The 12,525-nt window shown below is 45.5% G+C and overlaps 1 protein-coding gene across 4 annotated transcripts in view; it reads right to left on the reverse strand.

Annotated features, from left to right (window-relative positions):
* LOC125456638 (collagen alpha-1(XXIV) chain) overlaps window positions 1-12,525 on the reverse strand; it is a 373,921-nt gene that overhangs the window by 180,815 nt on the left and 180,581 nt on the right. For all 4 annotated transcript variants that reach the window (XM_059648175.1, XM_048539953.2, XM_059648174.1 and 1 more), the window contains 2 exons: window positions 7,305-7,358; window positions 5,107-5,151 (listed from right to left, as the gene is read on the reverse strand). In XM_059648175.1, coding sequence (XP_059504158.1) covers window positions 5,107-5,151; window positions 7,305-7,358 — 99 coding nt within the window. The remainder of the gene's footprint in view (window positions 1-5,106; window positions 5,152-7,304; window positions 7,359-12,525) is intronic.

Raw genomic sequence — 12,525 nt, forward strand, 5'->3', positions numbered from 1 at the left:
TGCTTCATGGAAAGCCATGCTTCCAGGATTTCTCGTGCTTGTCTCTGCAGAGGCAATAACCCTCAGGACTCTGTACGCCTCAATCAGGTCTCCCTTCAGCCTTCTCTACTTGAAAGAAGACAACTCCAGGCTATCCAGTGCTTTCTGTACAGCTGAACCTCTTCAGCCCAGGCAGTACGCTGGTGAATTGGCATTGCGGAGTTAGCCACCCTGTCCCTTGCTTTAGAATGGACCCTTATTAAAACAGCTGTAGCTTTGTCCTAAAAATACCCAGATTCCCAAAAACATGCTGCCGTTTCCTGCAACATGATTCAATTTTTGCCAAATCTCAGATATCTCCCTGACATCCAGATCTCAAGGAGAATTATACATTTTGGCATAACAAACAGATCGTTTCAAACATCTTTGGAATGCACTTTGATGGTCAACTAGTGATTACCCAACTCACCAAAGGATATTTTCCTTTCCTACACTAGGGAGCTTCCAATGTCTGCAAAGTGCTTTTCTAACATTCCAATCAAAAGAAAAATGATTGAAGAAAATGTGCTATTTAAGATTAATGTTTCATGTTGTCATGGACAACAGATTTGCAGGATTGGAGGAACTGGATTGGAGAATGGACTCAACTTTGAAAGGTATGGTTAGATTTTCACTAATTCACTCTTTACTAAAATAATGCCTCATTATCTTCTCATTTGCTTAAATCGTCCACTTAGAACGGGCAGCATTAAAAGGAGATTTGTTAAAAACTATGAAGGATTGAAGAGAAACACTCTTTCCACTGACAGGAGGGTTAATAGACAGAGTGGACGGTTTTAACTGGGAGAAGAACGAGAGGGATTAATGACAAGAATTTGTTTTTAAGACTTGAAAGGATGGGCCCAGGGAGAAAAACGGGAGCATGGAGAACAGTACTTTCAAAGAGCTAGTGTGGGCACAATGGGCCGAATGAACTCCTTTGGTTGATATCAATCTAAATTATTTTCCACGTGGCTTCATTTCCCTTAACGTTCTTACATTAACAGCAGTAATTTATGATCCATTTACAGACTGGCATGATTCCCATTTAAAACATAGAGATTAACTTGTCTTCAGAACAGCTGTTAGATTCCAAGATCTGGAAAACACCCGCGGATTCACTGACAGCCAAGGACTTACAAGAGGATCCTGACAAGTGCTTTACAAAATGCTCACAAACTTGAAAGTGATAATTGGAAACGGCAGTTGCTTACCAAGATATTTCCTTGCAGGATAGCTTTAAGCAGTGCTTGCCAAAACTGCAGGCTGTGTGAACATGACAATTATAAAAACAAACCCTGCACTTAAATATTAAATAAACAATGGGTTCTAACGAAGGGTCACTGGACGCAAAACGTTAACTCTGATTTTCTCTCCACAGACCTGTTGAACTTTTCCAGCAGCTTTTGTTATTGCATGCACATAACATAATGTTCTGCTATTACATGATATCCAAGCTAATCTACACTTTCACTCATTTAGTCATGTTGGTCCCTTAGTACCTTCTTTCAACTAAACTGTACCAAAATGGTAAGGAAAGGAAAAGATTTAGCCATGTTTTTGCAAGTCAGCAATCCCAGAGTCCTGGCTAAGGTCTTGGGGACTGAGATTCAGAAACTACCATGGCAGATGGCAGATGCCCTAGGCCCAACCATCTTCAGCTGCTTCATCAATGACCATCCCACCATCATCAGGTCAGAAGTGACGATGTTCGCCGATGATTGCACAATGTTCAGCACCATTCGTGACTCCTCAGATACTGAAACAGTCCGTGTTCAAATGCAACAGGATTTAGATAATATCCAGGCTCAAGCTGACAAGTGGCAAGTCACACTCACTCCTCAAAAATTACCAATCTAACCACTACCCCTTGATATATAGTGAATCTCCCGCAATCAACATCCTGGGGGTTACCATTGGCCAGAAACTCAACTGGACTCACCACATCAACACAGAGGCTACAAGAGCAGGCCAGAAGCTCCGAATACTGTGGTGAGTAACTCACGTCCTGACTCCCAAAGCCTGTCCACCATCTACAAGGCACAAGTCAGGAGTGTGATGGAATACTCCCCACTTGCCTGGATGGGTGCAGCCCCAACAACACTCAAGAAGCTTCACACCATCCAGGACAAAACAGCTCACTTGATTGGCACCACATCCACAAACATCTACTCCTTCCGGCACCGACACTCAGTAGCAGCAGTGTGTACTGTCTACACAATGCACTGCAGAAACTCACGGAAGATCTTCAGACAGCACCTTCCAAACCCACGACCACTTCCATTGAGAAGGACAAGGGCAGCAGATACACGGGAACACCACCCCCTGCAAGTCCCTTTCCAAGTCACTCCCCATCCTGACTTGGAAATATATTGCTATTACTTCACTCTCGTAGAACAGAGAATAATACAGCACAGGAATGGGCCCTTCAGCCCTCCAAGCCTGCGCCGACACATTTTGCCTTTCCATACTAAAACTGTCTTCACTTACAGGATCCATATCCCTCTATTCCCTTCCTGTTCATGTATTTATCCGGGTGCTTCTTGAACACTGCTGTTTTGTCTGCTTCCACCTCCTCCTCTGACAGCGCGTTCCAGGCACTCACCACCGTTTGTGTGAGAAACTTGCCGTGCACATCTCTTTTAAACGCCCCCCCCATCACACTTTGAACCTGGGTCCTCTTGTAATTGACCCCTCTGTCCTGAGAATAGTCTCACTTTCCACTCTATCCATGCCATTCACAATCTTATGAACTTCTATTAGGCCACCCCTCAACCTCTAGTGGTATAGAGCCTATCCAACCATTTCTCATAGCTAAAATCCCCCATACCAGGCAATATTCTGGTAAACCTTTACTGTACGCTCTCCAAAGCACCCACATCCTTCTAATAGTGTGGTGACCAGAACTGTCTGCAATATTCCAAGTGTGGCCTAACTAAAGTTAAACTATAAAGCCACAACATAACTTGCTTGACATTATGCTCAATGCCCCTTCCAATGAAGGCAAGCATGCTATATGCCTTTTTTACTACCTTATTTCCACTGCGCTGCCACCTTCGGTGATCTGTGGACCGACACACCCAGAACCCTCTGCATGTCAGTACTCCTAATGGGTTCTGCCATTGACTGTATAATTTCCACCTGTACTTCACCTTTCAATATGCATCACCTCACCTTTATCTGGATTAAACTCCATTTACCATTTTGCTGCCCGTGCTTCCAACTGATCTATATCCTGCCGTGTCCTCAAAAAATCCTCCTCACTGTCCGCGACTCCACCAATCTCTGTATCATCCGCAAACTTAATAATTAGACCATTTACATTTTCCTCCAAATTATTTGTGTAGATCATGAACAGCAGTGGTCCCAGCACTGATCCCTGCAGAACGGAACTGGTCGTAACCCTCCACTTGGAAAAGCATCTTCCCTTGGCTATCCTTTTTCTTCTATGGCTAAACTAGCTCTGAATCCATCTTGCCAGCTCATCCTGATACCATGTGACTTCACCTTTTGTACCAGTCACATGGGACCTTGTTAAAGGCTTCATTGAAGTCTATGTAGACAACATCAACCACTTTTCCTTCATTAATAATCTTCGTCACGTCTTCAAAAAACTCAATCAAGTTAGTAAGACGTGACCTCCCCTGCACAAAGCCATACTATCTATCACTAATAAGTCCATTTGTCTCTAAATGCATACAGATCTTGCCCCTGAGAATCTTTTCCAATAATTTTGCTACAACCAATGTGAGGCTCACAGGTCTGTAATTTTGAGTATTATCCCTCTAATCCTTTTTGAACAAAAGGGGCTACATTGGCTATTCTCTAGTCCTCTGGGACCTGACCTGTGGCCAAAGAGGTTCCAAAGATGTCTGTCAATGCTCCAGCAATTTGTTCCCTTGCCTCCGTCAATATTCTGGGATTTGTCCCATCAGGACTCAGGGACTTATCTCCCTTAATACTTTTTTAGATGTACAACATTTGTAGCTTTTTAATAGCGACTTGTCTTAGAAACTCGACACTCCCTCTGAGATCATCCTCCACCAATTCCTTCTCTTTGGTGAATACTGACACAAAGTATTTGTTTAGGATCTCATCTACATCTTCTAGCCCCACACAGGGATTCCATCCTTTGTCCCTGAGTGGGTCAAACCTTTCCCTGGTTACCTTCTTCCTTTTCATACATGTAAAAAAAGCCTTAGGGTTCTCCTTAATCCTGTTTGCTAAAAGATTTTCATGACCCCTTTTTGCCCTTCTAATTCCTTGTTTATGTTCTTTTCTGGGTCAAAATCTTGGAATTCTCTCCCTAATGGCTCACAGCACATGGACCACAGCAGTTCAGAAAGCAGCTAACCACCGACCTTCTCAAGGGGCAACTAGGGATGGACAATAAATGCTGGCCCAGGCAGTGATGCACACATCTCATAAATGAATAAAAATATTTTGAATTCAATAAGTATCTGGAATTAAGTAATAATAATAATCATGAAGCCATCGTCAAATTGTTGAGGGGAGAAACCCATCTGTTTCATTAATGTCCTTCTGGGAAGGAAACTGCCATCCTTACCTGGTCTGGCCTACATGTGACAACAGACCCACAGCAATGTTGTTGGCTCTTAAATGCCCTCTGGGCAATTAGGGATGGGCAATAAATGCTGGACGAGGCAGCAACAGCCACATCCCATGAATGAGTAAAAAGAAAATCCAGTTTTGAAATTATTAACATACACAGCACCCCCACCTCCCAACCCCCTACTCCTGATAGCCAGCCTCAGTGCCTATTCGAGGAGAGGTATTTGGGATTTCCATTATGGCTGTTGTGAGAATATGCCTCCTGACATTACCCCCTGAATGGCCTGAGTCAGATCGGAATATTCTGTCCCTAGCCCCAGACTCCCACATCAACCTTGCCACTCACAGAAGAGACAGGCTCTTTCTCTTGACTCGATCAAATGCTTCATCATCCCAAACACTTTCAATTTGATAATCCCTTCATCCTCCACATTGAACAGTTAAAGGATGAGCAAGAAAATAACACCTAAAGGGATACTGTGTAAGATGAGAAACTTTATTTCCCTAAGCACTTACCCTGAGGCCAGGAAATCCAGGTTGACCAATTCCTCCGACCAATCCCTGCAAATATTGAGTTCCATGTTAATTTCAAACACTGACAACTGGTTACTCTCATTGGATGAATACGAGTCAAGTTCAAACACATAGGAGCTGTCTATAAACAGGGGAGCTTTGAAACAATTGAGGAGGCCCCTGTATAGCTCGGTTTGCTTACAAACGTACTCCATGTGAAAACAACCCATATTAATGCACAGTGCTGCAGCAAATACATGTCAAATGTCTTCATTTTTCTATTTGTTCACATCCTGTAATAGTCTGGCATCCTGCACTGACAGTCTTTGAGCAAAACGTTTTGGAGCAGAACAGCAGAGCAGACTTAAGGGGCCAAATGGCCCAATTCTCCTCCTACATCATGTAGAGTCAGACCCAGGAAAGCTCAGAAATCTTTTTCTGCTGAGCGTCTTGTCTTCCAGGGAGTTGCTGTGTCAGCAATGAAGTTAAACCTGATTCTGTGTTGACAGTGCAACATCTAAGAGCATTCTTGTGTGGAATAAACTTCCGGAAAAAGTGATGGGTGCGGGCACAGTTACAATGTTTAAAAAACATTTGGAAAGGCACGAGTAGGAAAGGTTTGGAGGGAAGTGGGTGAAGCACAGACAGGTGGGGCCAGTTGATTTTGGGATTATGGCTGGCGTAGGCTGGTTGGACCAAAGGGTCCATTTCTCTGCTGTATGATTCTGTGACTAAATAGGTGGGTGAGCGAGTGGACATTGATCTTCAGGGTCTTCAAGAAATAATCTTCCTTTTCTTTCCATTGATCCATTTGACACACGTCATTCACTCTCCCCATCACACATTTCATCTCTAAACATTAAACGGCAGTCTGGGAAACAATGGTCTGGTTCATGCAAGGGCTGTCACTCTCAGGCAAAGTCACAAGGCACACAGCATCAGGAAATAGTCCAACAGGTTTATGTGAAATCACAAGCCTCTGGGGTGCTGCCTTTCCCACCCGATGAAGGAGCACTGCTCCAAAATCTAGTGATTTCCAATAAACCTGTTGTACTACAAGCTAGTGTCGGGTGATTTCTGACCTTGTCCACCCCAGCCCAACGCCGGCCCCTCCACATCACCACCCTCGGAAGCACTGAGTGGATAATCTTCCAGGTTTTACAGTAATTTGGGAGGCCATATACAGCAAACAGATCAATATTTCTGGAGTGATGATCATTTTGTTTATTTACCTCTGGATTTCTCCAAAAAGAACTAGCTGTAAACAAGGGGAGGTGAATATAAATATTCGGGACCTGACGAGGTGACGATCTGACACTTCACATTCTATCTTTAAGACAAAAAATGTTTCAAGCCATCTCTGTGCTTTGTCTATAGAGAATACCACAGTGTTCTTTCTAGAATTAAAATTCATTGATATATCATAATTCCTACAGTGTGGAAAGAGGCCATGGGGCGCAACAAGTCCACACTGCCTCTCCAAAGAGCATCCCACCCAGATCCATTCCCCTGACCTTCCATGTCTAACCCAAACATCCCTGGGCACTATAGCATTGCCAATCCACCTATACTGCACATCTTTGGACTGTGCGAGGAAACCCATGCAGACACAGGGAGTGCCGTGAGGCAGCTGTGCTAACCACCGAGCCACCATACCAAGCAGTGCATGATATGCCAAGAAAACTGATCTCTTGCTAGGAATGGCTACAAGTAACAGATAGACAGTTAAGCTTTCATTGAACATTTCTCCTTGAACTTTTATGGCGAGGTTTTTAAAAAACAAAATGCCCTCATATAAACAGTATAGCTTCTAGAGAGGGAAGATTTATCCAAAGCATCCTTCAAAAAAAAAGTAATGAGAATGAAGCAACTGATTTTACGTTCAATGCAAATTCTATCCCAGTTTTACACCAAGCAGCATAACAAGAAAATTCACACATTGCTGGGTTAGAGTCATTGTAAACAGCTGAAAGACTTTCTGAGGCAGGTTTTGGCCGAAGAGGAAATTGTGGGGTAACGTATTAATCTTCCCTTCAATCTTTAGGGTATTTGCCTTTGCTGTGAGTGTGACTGCCTGCGGGCATGTGATCACCATGAACTGTTCTTCAATGGATGCTTCTAATCTTTTCGCAGCTGTCAAAACGGGTTGCCTTTGAGGCAGTAAGTGTAATGAACTAGAACGATCGGTGGATATAACTCACTGGGCTGCCATCAGAACCAGGAGGGCCTCTTGCTCCAATCGCTCCTGGATATCCCTGTGAAAACAAAGAATAAACTCAACATCAGCAAGGCCAGGATGGGGAATTGTCTCTAGAGGAGAGCAGGGCAGTTCTGTCAAATTCAAATTAGAATCATAGAATCCTGACAATGCAGTAAGCAGGCATTCGGCCCATCAAATCTGCACCAGCCCTCTGGAAAGCATCCCATCTAGATCCACCCTATCCCTTAAACCCTGCATTTCTCATGGCTAAGCCACCGGCACATCCCTGGACACTACAAAATGAAGGAGTAGGGCTTCTGAGCACAGGTTTATCCTCTCCATCAGCTTTTCTTTTTGTTTCTTTTTTGTTCTTTCTCTTTATTCCACACAGACAGTCACCCAAGGGTGGGATTGAACCTGGGTCCCTGATGCTGCGAGGCTGCAGTGCTAGCCAATGAGCTGCCCAAAACAAAAACACATCCATCTAGCAGGAATGGGGCTTGAGCCCCCACAGGCACTTACTCATTGGATCTTAAACCCAACAGCTTAACTACTTGGCCATTCTGAATCACATTTCAAACACTGGCTGTGAATAACGTATTCTCCAAATTATGAAACCTTGCAGTAAATATAGCAAAGATTCACAAGGAACAATCTCAGAATAAAGGGACCTGGTTCATCAGTGGGAGGTCTCCTTCTTAAAGATAAAATTTTTTTCTATCAGAGGATCTATAATGTTCCGAATACTTTTATTCCCAGAAAAATAGAGGAAGCAAGGTCGCTGAATTCTTTCATAGAATCATACAGAGGATGGCCGTGAGCCCATTGAGTCAGCACTGACCTCCCGACACTAATGAAGGCTGGTTTAGATGCACTTTTGACTGATGGGAGAGTCAAGGGTTATGGGTGCAGAGAGAAATTTAGCATCAAGGCCTCAACCAGATCGACTTTGATCTTATCAAATGGTGGGGCAGGCTCAAGGGCCCTGCTCCAGATCCTAAGTCCTATGTTCCCACATTCCATTGGAACAGGAGCAGGCCATTTAGCCCCTTGTTCCACCATTCAATGAATCCTTGGCTGATCAGTGACCTAACTCCATGTGGCCTTTGACTCACAGTCCCAGAAATAAAACCTTTAACCAGCGGGAAAGATGGGCCAGACCAGAATTCCATTGTAAGAAAAGAGAATGACCTATCTGAAATCCTGTTATTACGAAAAGATTCAATAATATTGAAATAGAGGAAGTGTTTCCTCCTGTAAGGCCAGGCTGAGGGGATCCATGAAAAGGGGCCAATACAATTGTCTGTTGTAATTTAACCTAGAGAGGAGAACAAGGATGGGCTTCATCATCCAGAGAGTAATGAGGACAGAGAACAGGCTCCCACAGGGATTGTTCAAGGTGAATATTATTGATACAATTAAGAGAAGCTGAATAAACACACAAGGAAAAGATGAGGAATATGTTGACAGGGATAACTGAAGATAGGTATGGACAGGCTGCACAAAGGCAGCAGACAGCAGATGGATCAACTGGTGTGTAGGGGCTTCAATAAGGCATTCAAAAAGGTTCCTCATGGTACACTGGTTAGCAACTTTAGATCACACGGAATATAGGGAGAATCAGCTATTTGGATACAGATCTGGCTTGAAGGTAGAAGACAGAAGTTGAGGTGGATGTTGATTTTCAGACTGGAGGCCTGTGGCCAGTGGTGTGTCACAAGCATCAGTGTTGGATCCACTGCTTTTCGTTATTTCTATAAATGATTTGGATTTGAACACAGAACTCTGACGGAGTGCCACGTTCTCAGAGGGTCAGTGCTGAGGGAGTGCCACGCTCTCAGAGGGTCAGTGCTGAGGGAGCGCCAAACTGTCAGAGGGTCAGTGCTGAGGGAGCGCCGCGCTCTCAGAGGGTCAGTGCTGAGGGAGCGCCAAACTGTCAGAGGGTCAGTGCTGAGGGAGCGCCGCGCTCTCAGAGGGTCAGTGCTGAGGGAGCGCCAAACTGTCAGAGGGTCAGTGCTGAGGGAGCACCGCGCTCTCAGAGGGTCAGTGCTGAGGGAGCGCCAAACTGTCAGAGGGTCAGTGCTGAGGGAGCGCCAAACTGTCAGAGGGTAGGCACAGAGGGACAGCCACACTGTCAGAGCTGAGAGAGAGCCGCACTGTCGGAGGGTCAGCGCAGAGGGAGTGCCGCACTGTCGGAGGGTCAGCGCAGAGGGAGTGCCGCACTGTCGGAGGGTCAGCGCAGAGGGAGTGCCGCACTGTCGGAGGGTCAGCGCAGAGGGAGTGCCGCACTGTCGGAGGGTCAGCGCAGAGGGAGTGCCGCACTGTCGGAGGGTCAGCGCAGAGGGAGTGCCGCACTGTCGGAGGGTCAGCGCAGAGGGAGTGCCGCACTGTCGGAGGGTCAGTACTGAGGGAGAGCTGCACTGTCAGAGGGTCAGTACTGAGGGAGAGCTGCACTGTCAGAGGGTCAGTACTGAGGGAGTGCCGCACTGTCGGAGGGTCAGTACAAAGGGAGGGCTGCATAGATGGTTACTAAGTTTGCAGATGACACCAAAATTGACGGTGTAGTGGGCAGCAAAGAAGGTTACCTCAGAGTACAATGGGACCTTGATCAGATGGGCCATTTGGCCGAGAATTGGCAGATGGAGTTTAATTCAGATAAATGTGAGGTGCTCTATTTTAGAAAGGCAGATCAAAGCAGGATTTATACACTTAATGGTAAGGTTTTGGGGAGCGTTGCTGAACAAACAGTTCTGGGAGTACAGCTTCATAGCTCCTTGAATATGGAGTCACAGGTAGATAGGATAGTGAAGGTGGTGTTTGGTATGCTTCCCTAATTCGTTAGTGCATCGCGCACAAGCACTGGGAGGTAATGTTGTGGTCATACAGGATAGTGGCTCAGCCATTTTTTGAATGTTGCATTCAATCCTGGTCTCCTGCTATAGGAAAGATGTTGTGACACTTGAAAAGATTCAGAAAGGATTTACAAGGATGTTGCCAGGATTAGAGGCATTGAGATACAGGGTGAGGCTGAATAGACTGGGGCTATTTTCCCTGGAACATCAGCGGCTAAGGGGTGACCTTATCTTGTTTTACAAAATCATGAGGGGCATGGATTGAGTAAATAGGCAAGGTCTTTCCCCCAGAGTGAGGGAGTCCAAAACTAGAGGGTCACAGGGTAAAGGTGAGAGGGGAAGGATTTAAGAGGGGACCTAAGGGCAACTTTTTCACACAGAGGGTGGTGCATGAATGGAATGAGTTGCCAGGGGAAGCGAAGGAGGCGGGTACAATTACAACATTTAAAAGGCATCTAGATGGGTACATGAATAGGAAGGGTTTACAAGGAGACAGGCCAACTGCTGGCAAATGGGGCTAGATTTACTTAGGACATCATGCTCAGCATGATTTGGGCCAAAAGGTCTGTTTCTGTGCAGTACATCTCAATGACTCTAATTCTGTGTAAATGAATGGCCCAAAAACCAGGTAAAGTGTAATAAAAATGTATAAATGTCACACAGACACTCACAACAATGACAGTTACTGTTGATGCACGAAACAATGCAACAATCATGCAGCACTGAACCTCCGACAGTACAACACTCCCTCAGCACTGACCCTCCGACAGTGCAACACTCCCTCAGCACTGACCCTCTGACAGTGCAACACTCCCTCAGCACTGACCCTCTGACAGTGCAGCTCTCCCTCAGCACTGACCCTCTGACAGTGTGGCACTCCCTCAGCACTGACCCTCTGACAGTGTGGCACTCCCTCAGCACTGACCCTCTGACAGTGCGGCACTCCCTCAGCACTGACCCCCCGACAGTGCGGCACTCCCTCAGCACTGACCCCCCGACAGTGCGGCACTCCCTCAGCACTGACCCTCTCCGTGAGTTGGCATGGTGACCTCAGTGGGTAGCACTGCTGCCTAAGTGCCAGGGAGCCAGGTTCAATTCCACAATCAGGTGATTGTGCAAATTTCACTAAAACATTCTCCCTGTGACTGCATGGGTTTCCTTCCTCAGTCCTAAGACGTGCAGGTTACACAGATTCACCATGCTAAATCGTCCATAGCTTCTGGGGATGTGCAGGCTAGGTGGCTTAGCCATGGAAAAGGCAGGGTTACAGGATAGGTCTGGGTGGGATATGTTTTGGAGGGTCGGTGTGAACACCACGGGCTGAATGGCGTGTTTCGACACTGTGGGAATCCTTTCTGATCCTATGCAGTCTTACCCTCTCACAGCACAGCTCCCTGTCTAACTTTATTCAATGCTCAAATTGCTCTCGTGGCTCAATTCTGAGGAAGGGTCCCTGGACCCTAAGCGTTAACTCTGATTTCTCCCCACGGATGCTGTCAGGCCTGCTGAGCTTTTCCAGAAATTTCTGCTTTTGCTTCCCTTGAGTGATACTTGATCCCACCAGAACATAAATAACAATCACCTAATGGTTGCTACATGTTAGGTGTCTATTCAGCCCATCATGTCTACACTATGTCCTTGTTCTTGATCTTTTCACCAATTGGGAATAGATCTCCCAATCTCATCTGCTCAGATTCGTCATGACATCAGGCACGTTAATGGAATCAAACATCACACCACCTGACTATTAACATCAGATTTATCAATATAACCTAAAAATGCATCTTTCTGATTGGGACAATCCAGTTTTCAAATGTAACCCTGTAACCGAATGATTTCCAGTTGGAATCCTGACTGTATCAGAATAGTGTAAGCAAATAAGGAAGGATCTGACGCCTCCTTGTGGCTCATTGGACACGAGCAGCTTAATCCCGGAGCAACGAGACTGCAATCTGGACAGCAGATCCCAGTTTGTACCCTCCCTCATCGAGGTGTCACCAAATTATTGAAGTGCTTTTCATTTTTCTTCAGTTTGTCAATTTGTCAAACCAAGTGCCATCAATGCTGTACAACTGAAACTGTTTCTCATTTCAGGTCATGTTTACCACAGAGCAGGGTAAGACAGAACGGCCAATGTGCCAGAAGAAGGACTTGCACATATATAGCAACGTCTGTGGACCTGAAGGTGCCCCAAAGCACGTTATCATCAATTAAATGTTGTGACTTTACTCAATCCATATTGATACACCACTCCTTCATCAGCTTGGGCTCTAAGCTCTGGAATTCCGTGCCTAGTCCTTTCCATCTGTCCTTATTTATGCTGATACTCCACGTGTGGCTCGGTGTATTCCAAATGGGATGGCATCTGTG

The sequence above is a fragment of the Stegostoma tigrinum genome, chromosome 8 (genome assembly GCF_030684315.1).
Source record: "Stegostoma tigrinum isolate sSteTig4 chromosome 8, sSteTig4.hap1, whole genome shotgun sequence".
In the NCBI taxonomy this organism is placed as follows: Eukaryota; Metazoa; Chordata; class Chondrichthyes; order Orectolobiformes; family Stegostomatidae; genus Stegostoma; species Stegostoma tigrinum.